This window comes from Galeopterus variegatus, unplaced genomic scaffold (genome assembly GCF_000696425.1).
Source record: "Galeopterus variegatus unplaced genomic scaffold, G_variegatus-3.0.2 Scaffold5056, whole genome shotgun sequence".
Lineage (NCBI taxonomy): Eukaryota > Metazoa > Chordata > Mammalia > Dermoptera > Cynocephalidae > Galeopterus > Galeopterus variegatus.
The window spans coordinates 11,539-27,811 of record NW_007731167.1 but is presented as its reverse complement, the minus strand read 5'-3'; the positions used below and the strand labels follow the sequence as shown (position 1 = coordinate 27,811).

The following is a 16,273-nucleotide window of genomic DNA, read 5'->3' as shown; positions in this document are numbered from 1 at the left end:
AAAATTTAATTTAAAAGAAAATTTTTGGCAAAACCCAAAAAAAAAAAAAAAAAAAAAAGACACCACTGAACTGCTGACAGAATTTGATTAACTGTACTGTTAATATCATAAATGCTCATTTTCTTTACATTCCTCTACTGTAAGAGGGGAAACAAATAACCTGAAGAAAATAATCTGACCCTCCCCACTTCAAAAAATGCACATACATACAGACATGCACCGCATAATGGCATTTTGCTCAATGATGAACCGCATATATGATGGTGTCCCATAAGATTATAATAGAGCAGAAAAATTCCTAATGCCTAGTGACATCCTCACAACAACATAGCACAGCGCATTACTCACATAGGATCAATAGGCTATGTGATATAGCCTAGGTGTGGAGTAGGTAATACCGTTTAGGTTTGTGTAAGTACACTCTATGAGGTTTACATAATGATGAAATGGCCTAACAATGCATTTCTCAAAACATATCTCTGTTAAGCGACACATGACTGTATGTATGTATGTATATATACACACACACACACACACATACTTAAAATGATGTTAGAATGCTTAAGAAATTTAAAATATTCTAACATTACTTTAGAAAAATGTGTTGTCAATTTATTCTAAAAATAAATTGTGTTCCATAGATAGGCAGCATTAACTGTGTCTCACATCAAAGATATCTAAAAATAACAATGTGGGTGTAGTCATTTCCTCTAAAGTGCTCTAAGAACTGTCAAGTGGAAAAAAGCTTTTCAAATAGTTCCATAATTGTGGGTTCTTCTTAATCTCAGTCCACACTGGCTGACTTTTCCTCACGAGCACTTCCAGGAGGAACTCAGAAACCAGTCTGTATTGATATGCATAAGTGGCATGTGGGGAAATCCTTGTCTTCTATCAGGAGTGGGCAGAAAACTCTGAAGGTCCATTTACTTAGAACCCAGAGAAGGCTGACAGCCATTACCTGATGAGGGAGAGGAGCAGCTGACACATGAAGACTAGCTTAAAAAAAAAATAAAAGAACGACAGATTCTAAAACATGCATATTAAGGTAAACTGCTGTATTCTGAAGTACATCCCTAAGCTTTTAAGATTGATAATCAAGAACAATTATTATCCATACCATAACAATATAGCTAAATAATCAGCTAATGTGAGATTTTACACTGCCTTTTCTGAAACTTTGCCGTTTAGCCATGTAACTTGGTAACATTCTCAAGTCAATGAGAAGGAATCTTCACTCAACAAATCACCAGTTTACATTTGACATTAGAACTGTTTTATCAAAATGTCACTGTAATGCTAAGAATATAAAAATTTTAGGCTCAAAAATTCTTTGAGACCTTGGGAAACTGATAAAAGAGTACTTCCAGGAAGGTATGCTAAAATTTTTAATTGAATTTTAAATAGTCCATGTATTTTTAATTCTAAATTAAAGATAAACTTGGAAGAAATCAATCACTCCCCTGCTAAAGTCAACTTACTTAATTTAACAAGGGCATTTCTCTTTTCACCATGCTCAATATAACCAAAATTAACTTCCCAACTCTTTAAGCCTTCTTTTTCATCACAACACTTATTTCCACAGAAAAATTGACCTGTGAAAAGGAAAGAAATATTAGCCATGGTGGCTGGTGACAATATTTAACTACATGATCTAATAGTATTTCTAAAATATACTTTTAAAATATGTGAATTCTTAGGTATAAAAAGTTAGCATTAAAAAATAACTGACAACAGTAATTAGAGTATGCTCATGAAACATGTACACAAGATCTTAAATCATAGAGCTGAACTGTTACCAAAAAAATCAGTCACAGAATTCTTACTTGATAGATTGACTGTTTATATTTAGATACAGAGTTTTAGTGACTCCCTATTAGGGAATCTTCCACTTGGGAAAGTGAGAGTTTTAAAGAGTGTGCTCACTAATACCCCAAAAGAATAAAAGCATTTTCCAAAGTATACACACTTACACCTGGTGAATCCTTTCAATATTTAATAGTAATATTAAAATTAATATTATTGAGTATGAACATAATGGCATTTATTTTTAGTACCAGCACAAATGGACATTGAAAACAAACTTTAAAATTCTAGCATTTTGAGATGAAGTGCATTTTGTTTTTAGAGTAAATTGACAACATATTTTTCTAAAGTAATGTTAGAATATTTTAATTACTCAAACCTGATACTCTAAATTTTAGAATCACTTGACACTGATATTAATACCACATTACCACGTCCACTATATATTAAAACCTCCCCCCCAAAAATATTAACACTACTCCTGATGACCCAAGAGAACTCAAACCTGATACTCTAAATTTTAGAATCACTTGACACTGATATTAATACCACATTACCATGTCCACTATATATTAAAACCTCCCCCCCAAAAATATTAACACTACTCCTGATGACCCAAGAGAAAAAAAAAAGTAGAAACTACTCAACAATTATTTACCTTAGCAGGAAAAGACAAGATCACACTTTAATTTGTAGAAACAAAAAAATAATTTATATCACAATAGTTTGCACCAGCAGGAGCAAACCTGAAACCAGCAAATCCTTTTCATAAATATGTAAGAAATTATCAAGATGATTTTAGAAAATTATTATCCAAAAGGCTGATTTCTAAAGCAGCCATTTATATTCATTCCAAATGAATACCTTATTAAATCTATACATGTTTAGTAATGAATCTGTTGTTAAAACAGCAACAACAAAATTATAACTTATAAAAGAAATCATAGCAGTAGCTTTCTCTCCCCTTCCCAACTAGTCCTTTATTCAATTACATGAATTTAGAGAATGTCTATCCATTTTTTTAAAAGGTAGCATTATAAACGCGCTTGAAAATCCCATTCAACCAAAGTACAAAATTTTTAAATTGCGATAGACTTTTCCAGATTTCTCATTATTTTAGGTAAAAACAGAAACTAATACACAACTCTAAGAAAAGTTAGAAATAGCTTTAAATTTATTCTTTTTCCTTTTGTAAAGTGACTTCAGGGCTGATCCTTTATTATTATTTATAGAAAAAATTCCTACCATTTAGTTTAATTTGTTTTATTGCATATCCAATTTCTCACCTGACATAAAACATATTCGATTTATGGAAGATGTGTATGAACCACACTGATAGCATAAATGTTTAATCATTTAAAAATGCAAGCTTTATTTTCAGTTTAAAAGATTTTTAAAGTTTAAAATTATTTCCTAAATGCTACTAGTTTTCAGAAATAGTAACACTTCAAATGCAGTTATTCAATAAAGAGCTAATTTCATAGCACAAGACAGTCTATGCAGTTTTCAAACAAATTTAATGAACAGATTACAATACTCAGAAAAAGCATTTACTGATTGCCTACCAAACGTTTCATCTTTTGCTATTAGACTAAATATTTGGGCTCAATCTCAGGGACTCCCCCAAACAAGAACTAGCCTGTCTAAATATTCTTTTGAGTTTAAAGTAATATTTATTTATTTATTTCCCCAAACAAGAACTAGCCTGTCTAAATATTCTTTTGAGTTTAAAGTAATATTTATTTATTTCTTTTTTTTCTTTTTTTTCGTGTCCGGCAACAGATCGCAACCCTCAGTGTCGCGCCCGTACCGGACCGGGACCGGCAACGGGATCGCAACCCTCGGCGCTGCACCCGCACCTCGCTCAGCCAGTGAGTAGGAATCGGTCTGTATGTGGGATCCGAACCCTCGGCGGGAGCACCGCCGCGCTCCCAAGCGGTGCACTGTAGCAGTGCGCCACCGGGCCGGCCCTTAAAGTAATATTTAATCTCTACTTTCGAAATATGGATTTGGCTAGAATACAGTAATACCAACTCATTATTCCAAATATTGGTAAGGAAAGGGAAAGAATCAAGCATTCATTTATTGAAAGTTTTCTTGCTATTACATCTTTCACTCTTTAAACATTTTCTACATATCCTCAATTGAATTTTCTAAGGCAAAATTCTAAAGGTAAAAATAATTAAAGCATTATAATCTGACCTTTGGTAATAATGTGTCATGAATATACATTCTTTAATTTTACTTTTATAAATAATGTATTGTATATGTTAGGAATAACCTTACCCAATGACTTCAATTCAATAACATAACAAAATAAACTGTATCCTATTAAAAAGTAAAATTTAAAAACAGAATTACCTTTTCCTGAAATTACTTCTTTTTCTACTCGCCACCTAAATCCAAACTAATAAGAAAAAATATTATATTTATGCCAAAGTAAATTTAAACAGTAAATTTAAATTATGTAGAAATCTAAACATGGAGCCAACAATAATGACATCTACCAACCTAAAAAATAAACCTAATTCCCATCATGATAGCTTTTTGTCTTCTTTATAGGATTCCAAGTACTTGAAAATATATTTGAACAATTTAACAACTTATTTGTTAAGAACAACCTTTTTTACTTTTAAAATATTTTAAAAGTTACAGGTACGAGGCTGCAAGATACCTAAGTTAATAAATAATATAGCCTGTTCTATGACACTGACAAAAAGAGATTATAGTATGGTAAAGAGGCAGTATATCATAGTGCCAAAAAATATAGCCTTGGAGTAAGATTATTTACATCTACATTTTAGCTCCCCCATTTAACAGCTGTATAGTTCTGGCAAATTATTTAATCTCTTTTTGCCTCAATTTCCTCATACGTAGAGATATGAGTACCTACTTCTTTGGGGGCAGAGGTTTAAATGAGGTAACACATATATAGCACTTAAAATAATAACTAGTACATAGTAGACCAAGGGTTAGCAAACTATGGCACACAGGCCTGTTGCCTATTTTTATAAAGTTTTATTGGAACACAACCACATCCATTCATTTATGTATGTCTACATAAAAAGTAGACATTTTACTCTACGAACAGTAGGGTTCAATAGCTGTGACAGACAATAAAGCCAGCAAAGCTAAAATCAGTTACTATCAGGTCTTTTGTAAAAAATAGTTTGCCAGTCCCTTTAGTAAATGCTCAGTAAGTTTCACTCATTAGTTATTATTACTATAATCCCCTCTGGCTCACCAAAGAATATAATCAGCTATTTCCCATATGCAATGAGAAATCACAGGGTTCAGTAGTAAAAAAAAAAACCACGCCTCTGATATCATCAACCTAATCTGAGAAGTCTCTCACTGACGTAAAATCCAACATCATTCAGGCTTCTGTCACTGGCAAAGTTTAGCCCAGAGACAGAACAGGAAAGAGCAGTGGGACCAGTTTTTATCCCTCCAAGGCAAAAAATTTTTAGGACTTCCATCCACTCCTAAACGTAACCGGTTTTTAGCTAAAAATGATTTGTCTCTGCTGCCTTAAGATCTTTCACATTCATATGCTAATTTACCATAGATTCAGTAAATGGTTTAGTTCTCTATTCAGTTTAAAGTAATCGTTAAAAGCTCAGCTCTCCAGCAATCATGCTTCTTGGTATTTACCCAAAAGAACTGAAAACTTATATGTACACAAAAACATGAATATGGATGTTCACAGCAACTTTATTCATAATTGCCAAAACTTGAAAGCAACCAAGATATTCTTCAGTAGTTAAATGGATAAATAAACTGTGGTACATTCAGATAATGGAGTATTATTCAGTTTTAAAAAGAAATGAGATATCAAGCCATGAAAAGACTCGGAGGAACCTTACATGCATATTTCTAAGTGAAAGAAGCCAATCTGAAAAGGATACATACTATATGATTCCAACTATATATCCTGGAAAAGGCAAAACTATGGAGACAGTAAAAAGATAAGTGATTGCAAGGGGTTAGGGAGAAGTGAGGGATGTACAGGCAGAACACAAGGGATTTTTAGGTCAGTGAAACTATTCGGTAAGATACGCTAGTGGTGGATACATATCAGTATATGTTTATCAAAACCAGTAGAATGTACGATACCAAGAGTGAACCCTAATGTAAATTATGGACTTCTGAGTGATGATGATGTCACAGTGTAGGTCCATCGGTTGTAACAGACCTACCACTCTTGTGGAGGATGGTGAGCGTAGAGGAGGCTGTGAGGGGGTCGGTGCAGAGCTGGGGGTATAGGGGAACTCTGTACTTGCTGCTCAATTTTGATGGGAACCTAAAAATGCTCTAAAAAATAAATTCTATTTAAAAAACAAATTCTATTTAAAAGACAAAAAACAAAAAAATACTCAGCTCTAGAATTATGCAAACATGTACTCAACTCAAGAAGATCTACCATTCACTAACTGGCTCTGTAACCTTGTGAAAGTTACTTCTCTAAGTCCATTTCCTCTTAATATATAAAAATGGGGATGGTAACAACCTTAACCTGACAGGATTATTGTATTAAGAGAGAGAAATCAGATAAAGTGTTCAATGCCTCGTTAACTTATTTTATCAGCTATTACTTGAATTTGGCAATTTTGTATTTTAAATGCAATAAACGTTCAAAATATTTCAAAGTATTCTGATTAAAACCCAATGAAAATAAAATCCTCCAAGTCTAGGGAAAAAAAGAAATAAAAAATTCAAAATAACTCTGTTTAATTCTATTTTAAGCCATACTCATATATGTGTATGGAGATTGCTTGCCATCCTACATATGTTGAGATGTCCACTGAAGCATGGCCAAATATGTAACGGCAATAGTTTCCAAACTTTTTCTTTCATTCATTCATCTATTCAACAAATACTTAAGTAACTACTTATTGGGCTTGGCATTCCACAGGGGGGAAAAAAAAGTATTATTAAAATAGTGCCTGTCACCAAGAAGGTTATAATCTTATGGTGGGGATAAGAAACGTAATGAAACAACTACACTATATCCTGCTAAAGATTGTATGTTCTTATATTCTTTCCTGACATGAATTTCCTGCTAATAGGTTGGATTAAAGCTGGAATTATTAAGGGTTTGGTGCTGAGTCTCCATCTCTTCTCACCCTGCCCTCTATCACAAAGAGATCACACATACAAGCAGTAAGACTGATCCTGACTTTCTGACAACACCAAGTTCTATGACTGTCTACTTGGACTATTGTGTAAAAGAAAAACAAACCTGTAGCTCAGTTAAACCAGTGTTGTTTGGGGGAGTGCTCTCTGTTCCTTGCGCTGAATCTAATCCTAACTGATATAATGATCCAACTAAATTCCCAATGATGGAAGGGAAAAAGCAACAGAGGAATGAATGAGAGAATGGGGCAAAGACAGAAATTTACTGAAAATGCCCTAAATATCTACTATTATATATTAGGCATTGAGCTAGGAGCTGGTGAATTAAAAGTGAACAAAACACTGTCTTTGTGTAAATAAAACAGAGAACATGCATCCTAGCAAGGGAACCAAAGGCATTACCCCAACACCTCAAACGTGATGTGCCAAAAAAGTTATTATCTTTTCCCTTCAAAAAATATCCCCCTCTAAATTCCCTACTTCTCTCGGTATCTACACTCAAAACCTGTGAGTCACACCTGATATTTTACTTGCACTTAACCTCATATCCAATCATTCTTCAAGCTCTAATAGGAAAATATAACTTTTTTCACATTTATTCTCTTTATACTATGACTTCCAGTAATATGCTTTTGTTAATGGAGAATTCAGATACTCAATTTTTACTTGCGTATACGTTCTCCCCTCAGCTAGACTAGCTTTTTCTGAAGGGCAGTTGCTATGTGTTAATCCTTAGTACCCAGTCTAGTTTCAATAAATAGTGAAGAACATCCACAAATGTGCCAGGGTTGAAAAATCTGCTTTGTTACATGCTCCTAGAAAAACTCAGTACTTCACACCTCATTTGCAATGTAGTAACTTCAAGTAACATCAACTGCTGTGGTGCTTTTTGGATTAGATGTGGTAATTAACTAGTACAGGTATCAGAGTCCATAGTTAGTTCAAAAGAAACAGAAGCTTTTGGAATAAACTAACTGTATGGGTTTGTAAACAGGGTTATACAAAATGAACATGACTACTGTATTGTTTTTAAGAAATTGTGAAGCAACACACACAATAAAGACACTTCTGAAAAAATTACTGAACCAATCCTGGTTCTAATGAGATCAAACCATTTAAACAAAAAAGAAATGCTTATGATATATAAATTTAAGGTAGCTTTTTAAATAGGTTGTCTTTTTTAATATAATTCAAATATACACAATCCTAACATATATATGTATGCAATATTCCCTCCTCTCCCATTTCCAACTGAGATCATCTGTTCCTGGGTTACCTTCTCCAGCTACAAATTTGAAGTTTGAGCTAGGAATAAAAATAACTTTAATATAAACTAAAGAAAGATGTAAAGTGGGAAAGGAAATCTGCCATTACTAATTAGCACTGATTGAAAAGTTAATTTTACTAGAATAGACATAATTATGTAACAGGAGATGTGCATCTGCATCTCTATAAATGGTAATCAATTCTTTTAAGAGCTGTCAATTTGAAACATCATCTGTGAAACAAGACATGATTCTGCAGTGTTAGATCATTCATTATAATCACTAGAGGTTCTAGACTAGTCAGGATGAAACAGGATCCAGTAGCCACTTGTGTTTAATTTTAGACTTTTCATGCCTTAGCTCACAAAGAAAAAGAAGCACCCTTGTCCTTTATAAATTTTATAGGCCTTCTGAAAATCCCATAGCTGCAGAGGTTAAATGGTCCACATGACAATTCATGAGTGCAGGACAACTTAGACTATAATTAGCATCTTTAAAAAAATAATATGGGGCATGATAATATAATAAAAATTAATATTACACTTGAATAAGAAACTTCTATAAATATTTGGAAAACATACCTTGTTTTCTTTGTATCTACTAAGATCTGCTATGCAATATTCCTTGAATAATTTATCATAGTATTTCTTTGCAAGTCTCTTCTCCCTAGTTCCATAAAAATATATAAATATTACACATTTAGAAATCCAACCACAGTTTGATACTTGGGAGCAATGTCAAATAAATAACGCATACGATATAAATATTAATGCTCTAAAAGAGGCCTATTATTTACATGTGCATAGAATATCTGTATATGAACTATAAATAGTGGTTCTCTCAGGGAAGAAAACTATAGGACTAATAGTCAGAAGTGAGAAGGGAAATTACTATTCATTTTATATTCTTTGTGATGTTTGGATTTTTTAAACCATTTTTAGATATTACTTTTTCCCAAAATATTTCAAAAATTTAAAAGGAAGCATATAATAACATATTACAAGATAACACACAATACTGTAAGAAATGTTATTTTTAAAAGACTAAGTCAAGCAATGAGAAGTCAGTTAAAACTGCCAAAAACTACCAAAAGAGCCAAACCAGATTCAACAATCCTAGGCATGGTTTTGCGTCTTTGATTCTGAACTGTTCTATGAAAGAGCTAAATGCCTGGGATAAGTGACAAAACACTCAGAGAATGGGAGAGACAGGATTAACGCATTTGATGCACTACACCTCTGATGCCTAAAATTACCAAGTCATGTCCATTTCATCCTCCTCATTCCACAGAAATCTATGATTTTCTCGAATAACATCGAAGTCTGTTTTGTCATTTTCCCTAGAAAATAAAACTATTTCAATTTGATATAAAAACAAAATTAGTCAAATTTAAAAGGTTAAACAGTTTTGTGAGATTTTTGAAAACTTGAATAAAAATTTAATACTTGAAGATAAAGACACTTTTATGTGTGATATGTACATACATACATATACACATATATGTACACATATTTATAAAAACTATTTCAGTTTTTCCAAAAGCCACTTATAGGGCTGGCCCGTTAGCTCAGTTGGTTAGAGCGTGGTGTTGAGAAGACCAAGGTCAAGGGTTTGGATCCCTGAACTGGCCAGCCACCAGAAAAACACTAAAACAAAACAAAAGGCACTTATGAAGAGTGCTGCTATAGAAGCGAGTTAAATGGATAAGAAATCTATCAGTTTCTAGCACTGGTTTCAATTATACAAATGGTGCAAAGTTACCAAAGCTAGGATGAGAAACCTGAATAAACACTAAATGGATAAACAAAAGTGAATGAAAATGAGTTTACAAATCTAACCAAAAGTCAGAAACACCACTCGATTGAGATTTAATTTTAATAAATATGAAAAGTTTTCCATACCTCATTTTACTTCAGTTTCCTAGGAAGACTGAGTAAGGGAGGAAGAGAGTTGAAGGGCATGATCTTTCAAGTTAAAATGCTAACAGTTTGGGGGTAGAATAAATGACTGTTGGGGATATAAGCTAAATTGACAGGTGACATAAATTTGAGGTAGATGAGATGGTACTAAAGTTTTTTAGGGCCCTACCAACTCAGAAAATTATTAAGTCAGAGAAAAAAACCCCATACAAAACCAAGAGGTTCGAATATATATAAGAAGGACTTTCATGTGTGTGAAATACTAGAATGAGGTTTCTTGTTTGCCCTACCTTTTAAAAGCCATCCCAAACATTAAGGTCTAAAAATTCCATTATTTCAATGATCCTTGCCAATAAGACACATGAGTATTCCTCACATTTCCTGTTATTGCCAGGGTCATACCTGGCTCAGCAGGTGAGGAGGCCACCTGAGACCGGTTGCCAAAGAAATAGGATTCACGAAGAGCTACTTAGCTAGAAGCTGTGGATGGCCTCTCCAATCTTATGATATAACATGGAAATGGGAAAAGACAGTAGAAGAGTGACAGAATCGGAAGACACAGTAGCTGTGGATATTAAAGTCAGCCATGCCCACCTTCCCATTCTATGTAAACTTCATGTTTCTTACCCCAAACGTCTGAAGTCTTCTTTTTTGCCACCATAATATAAAATATAGTCATTTACAAACTTTGTATGCCTTTGATACTGAAATGCAAAAAATTAAGGATTTTATTCACTTAGAAGTGGTTCTGTGTCATAATATATTACTGAGGGTGGGGGGGAAAAGCACATTATGAATCTATTTACCTTTTTTTAATATGGAAATATGTACTATCCATGCTTATACATTCAAAAAAATTTAGGGTATATATTAAACTGTTAAGAGTGAAGACTGCAAGGTAGAAGGGCTTTCACTTTCTATCGAATATTGTTTATAATGTTTTGAATATTTTTCAAGCATGTATTACTTTTTTTTTTTTTTTTTTCCTTTTTGTCTTTTTTCGTGACCGGCAACGGATCGCAACCCTCGGTGTTGCTCCCGCACCTCGCTCAGCCAGTGAGCGGCCGGTCTGTATGTGGGATCCAAACCCTCGGCGGGAGCGCCACCGCACTTCCCAAGCAGCGCACTATAGCAGTGCGCCACTGGGCCGGCCCAAGCATGTATTACTTTTATAAAATATATCTTCATCTGGGGAGAAAGATAGCTTCCTATTCTATTGCTGGATTGCATACAGTCTCACACCACCACTCATTTTAATAACTGCAATATGAAAAAATAAAAATTATGGTTTCTAAAATTAAAGGTAAGAAGTAGAATCTATTTTTCACTATTATAAAATATAATTTAGCTATTTCAGTAATGATAAAGCCTCTAATTAAAAAAATGCAACTTTTATAATACGAAATCCTAATAGGCTTTCAAAAAAGCAAATATAATCAGATTTTTTATACTTTCTCTTAACATTCAAAGAATCCACACCACATTTATTTTCAATGCAGTATAACAATATATATGAGCATTTTACTTTTTGTTTTAAAAAAGCTTAATGGCACTCTCTGTAGAGCTGAACATGTACATAACAGAGCTGACCTCACCTTCTATAATACTGTCTGTGACTACACTCTAATGTATTAAAGACAAATAGTAATTTAATTGATCACAATGTGTTCTAATAAAATATTTAATCAGAATATGATAATTCTAAAACTCGCAACAAAGCAGTTAATATTTCAGAAAGGGGGGAGAGAGAGAGAGAGAAGCCAGATATCCAGAGATCTAGGTTCTAGCTCTTGATCTACCACTAACTGGTCACATGACCATGGCAAGTCTCTTAACCTATTAGAGCTGGAGTCAACAACCTTTTTCTGTAAAGGGCCAAATGGTAAATATTCCAGGCTTTTCAGGCCATACAGCCTCTGCTGCAACTGTTCAGCTTTGTCATTTTGGCATGAAAGCAGCCATAGATGACATATAAACAAATAAGCATGGCTGTATTCCAATATAATTTTATGTTATAAGAAAGGCAGGTGGTGGGTGGGACTTTTGCTTCCAACAAGATGCAGTAAACAAAGATGTACTTTTCCCTATTCCTCACACTAGCAACAACTAAAAACCTTGGACATTACACATAAAACAATCATAAGAAGACTCTGAAAGGTGGAGAGAAGAAAGCACACTACGTAGGAACATCAGGACCTGTGGTATAACATGGTGATGAGTTCCCCAGGTTTTCTTTCTGTCTCATATATCCCAGATAAGAAGGTAAAGAAGCTGGCAACCTGGAAATGCCAATAGCCACAGACTAAAAAAAGCCTCAACAAAAGACTATTCCAAGAGTCAGCCTACCAAGACTGACAACTTTTAGACAAGAACTACTCCAGCCAAACACCCCAGAAAAGGAATGCCTAGGCTTTCACGTTCACCAGGCTGTAACTAAGTGCCGCAACACCTCCAATGGAGTGGTGTCAGAGAAGGTAGAGCCAGATGTTCAAATGCTAAAGAAACAAGTGGCAGGTGAGATCCATGGTAAAGCTACACTACTGGGTTAGAAGATAAGAGGAATAAATAAATTAGCAACACAATGCTACTTCTGTAACTTAAAGAAAAGGATTAGAATGATAACAAAGTGAAACAGGTGACTAGAGGAAGGGGGTATATCAAATTGACATTGTCTCCTTCTTCCAGTGCTCACCATAGCAATAAAAACCCGGAAATACTTCAAGTCTTGCTTGGCCCATCATAACAAAGTGAAACAGGTGACTAGAGGAAGGGGGTATATCAAATTGACATTGTCTCCTTCTCCCAGTGCTCACCATAGCAATAAAAACCCGGAAATACTTCAAGTCTTGCTTGGCCCATCTTTCATTCTCCAATATTCTCAACAGTAATATGGATGACCAGTGTAGCAGCTAGTGTCATAACCTCCTGTCTTATTAAAAAATTGAGCTGAGATATGGCTACAACAGGGAAGCAAGAAGAGCTTAAAGACAGCCTCAAGTCACACCTGAAAATGAAAGCCACAGCAGGCCTGGGGACAGTCCACAGACCTAATTTTATACATAAGTTTCACAGAAACCTTAAATAGCCAGGAACCAGGTAGGAAGAGAATAAATTAAAATGAGATTAAAGATAAGTGTAGAAAAGAGAAATGTTGAAAGCTTGACAAAAACAAGTTGGAAAAAATATTTGCAGGTTCACAGACTTTGTAAACCTATTTATAGAATACTAGTTATATGTTTCATTATTTTTGTCTCTAAATCTTTGCTATATATTAGTAAAAGAGAATCGTACCCAGAAAGTATAAATGGCAAAATTCACAAGTTGGAAAAAATATTTGCAGGTTCACAGACTTTGTAAACCTATTTATAGAATACTAGTAATATGTTTCATTATTTTTGTCTCTAAATCTTTGCTATATATTAGTAAAAGAGAATCGTACCCAGAAAGTATAAATGGCAAAATTATACATCAATAAGCACATACCTTAAAAAATATAAAAGGCCTATTTGTCTTCGCAAGATTTTATGAAATAAAAAGGCAGATTTTGAAACATTCTACTAGTGATAAAAATCTAGAAATATAAAAAGGATACAGCATCCATAGCTATGAGATGAAACCTTCTATTTCTTGCTTCTTCCCTGTTAAAACAAATTTCATTTTAAGCAAATTAAAATGTCTATATTCTAATTAATATAATCAAATCCCCTAGTCCCTTAATTTATAAAATGTCTTAAACCAAAGAACATAATTTACATTGAAATACAATACCTATCCAGCAATTCTGCTGCAACTTGTTTATGGGCCACCTTTCCATGTTTTTCTTTCTGAAATGGCTTTTTGAGCAGTAAATCATCTTCAACTGTCCTGGTGTATTAAGAAAAAAAACTTATTAAAAGTTACTTTTTCTCCAAGGTTGTTTCCTAATTCCTTATATTTTCATAATTGCAACATGTTTTAAAGAATTCAAGTCTTAACTCAAAAAAGAGTCACTGATCTTAAATGAGACATTTGACATCTCCTTAGATAGCTTAATTAACAACTTTATTTAATACCTATAAAATGGAGAAGATGAAACTAATAATAGCATGAGTTCTACTGTCAGACTATCTAGGTTCTTGGTTCAAATTCTGACTCTGCCATTTACTACCTTAATCTTAATAAGATTAAGTTACTTAATCTCTTCATGTCTCGATTTCCCTGTTTATAGAATGTGGATAAGAAAGCTTTTGGTAATTAATAATATGGAAAAAGAAAGGCAGATTATAGAGGATATAGACCTTAGCTGATCGGCCCTAGTTATGTAGATGAATATAATCCTAGAGCAGAATATCCAACTAGATTTGCTTATATTCTATTCTCACAAAGTAATATTTTTGATTGAAAAAATCTAGAAAATGTAAAGTACCATAAAAAGTAATGTGTTATAATTATTACTATTCTTTTGGTTATCGGTGAAGACTAAGTATCTTGTAAGTGTTCAATCCCAGTTAGTATGCCTATGTATGCTGTCAATGTAAAATAATAAACCTTTCTGTAAGTTTGGTTAGTATGAATCAGTCAATCACTCCTCAGTTAATGGATAAAACTGAGTTTCTAAGCACTGAAAGCTGAGAATAAGCACAGTAATTCTGTCAAAATGTAGCCTCTTTATAACACTCGGGCTTTATGTACTGACAGTTCTTGTGTCCCTTCCAAATCAGTAAAACCTACCGTGAGCTTCTTCCCTTGACCACTTAATCTGCTCATTCATAAGAACTGCGATGCATTACAATTTCATCCCCCACATTTATCTCACTCTGAAGGCCAGTACTAGAAAGAGACTACAAACCAGGACCCTTCCGAGCTATAACATTTGCAAGTAAACAGCCCTTGATAGTTGAATGAAAAACACATGCAAAAGAGAAATATGAAACCTTCAGAATCTTTCTTTTTCTCCTTCCCTTTCAATAAACCTTTCCACAGCATAAATATTCTTATTTTTCCCACAATTGTTCCCCAACTTTGAATCAATTTATTTCAGTTTAATGAAAATTCATCCACTAGAGAGCAGTTGTCTTCACATGCAAACACAACCCCCAAACTTTCAATATTATTTATTTATACCTCTTATCATTCTAGAAAGGATGTGAAACATAGATTAATTAAAAATTACTTACCTTTTTCTCCTTTTGCTAGATTCTCCACAGTGTTCATCATCGCTAAAATCAGAGTCATAGCCCCCATGACCATGCATCTGTTAAGGAGTATGAAGCCAGCCATTTAGAACCTAGTTGCCAATTGTTGTAGGAAACAGTACAGTTTAATAAGTTATCTTAAACAGCCACAATAGTTTTAAAGGGCCATGGTGGGCAGATCACCGTTTGTGGGATATCCAGCCATCTAAAACTTGCATTCACTTTGAAATAATAGACTTACTCTTCAGAATATGCATCAACATTTTTCACCTATAATTATCATTAGGTGAACAAGGGAGGCTACTCTTTCACCTTTTCATTGAAAACCAGGCCTAGAAGCTGCAAAGAAATTGCATACAAAGTTCAGCAATGCTTCACTTTTACTTGACTCATAGTAGTAACAGTTACTGTGTATTTATCACCAGCTTTGTTCCAGACATGCCAAATACTTTACAAACAAAGCTTCTAATACTGCAAGTCAGGAACTGTTATCTCCATTTCAGGGATGAAAAAAAAGGACAAATTAATATCAATTTCACAAAGCAAATAAGTAGCTAAACTGATCTACTTGATTCTTAAGCCCAATTTCAACTACTCCAAATTGCCTTTCTGGAATATGATTAACTATATTCCATCAGAATAACAGTATTTGTAAACAGTACTGTATCAATCGAAAATTTTCCTATTACCTTTTTCAACATATGTAGACTTCCATTTTATTTTGGGTTTCTTCAAGGTAAACTACCTTGTCCTTTGGCTTAGTCAGCTTTATCTTGTTTCAATTCATTTTTGAATTGAAATTCTTAAAAACACTAACCTTTTTCAACATATGTAGACTTCCATTTTATTTTGGGTTTCTTCAAGGTAAACTACCTTGGCCTTTGGCTTAGTCAGCTTTATCTTGTTTCAATTCATTTTTGAATTGAAATTCTTAAAAACACTGTTCATCCATCCCATACCCATCCTAACTCCGTGG

General features: G+C 33.7%; 1 protein-coding gene across 1 annotated transcript in view; it reads right to left on the bottom strand.

Annotated features, from left to right (window-relative positions):
* FRA10AC1 (fragile site, folic acid type, rare, fra(10)(q23.3) or fra(10)(q24.2) candidate 1) overlaps nucleotides 1–16,041 on the bottom strand; it is a 36,490-nt gene extending 20,449 nt beyond the window's left edge. Inside the window, exons 1-9 of the mRNA XM_008588832.1 lie at nucleotides 15,987–16,041; nucleotides 15,280–15,356; nucleotides 13,892–13,987; nucleotides 13,716–13,761; nucleotides 10,751–10,827; nucleotides 9,460–9,543; nucleotides 8,786–8,870; nucleotides 4,165–4,210; nucleotides 1,479–1,592 (exon numbers count right to left, since the gene is read on the bottom strand). Coding sequence (XP_008587054.1) covers nucleotides 1,479–1,592; nucleotides 4,165–4,210; nucleotides 8,786–8,870; nucleotides 9,460–9,543; nucleotides 10,751–10,827; nucleotides 13,716–13,761; nucleotides 13,892–13,987; nucleotides 15,280–15,356; nucleotides 15,987–15,998 — 637 coding nt within the window. The 5' untranslated portion in view covers nucleotides 15,999–16,041. The remainder of the gene's footprint in view (nucleotides 1–1,478; nucleotides 1,593–4,164; nucleotides 4,211–8,785; nucleotides 8,871–9,459; nucleotides 9,544–10,750; nucleotides 10,828–13,715; nucleotides 13,762–13,891; nucleotides 13,988–15,279; nucleotides 15,357–15,986) is intronic.
* Nucleotides 16,042–16,273: the final 232 nt, after the last annotated feature.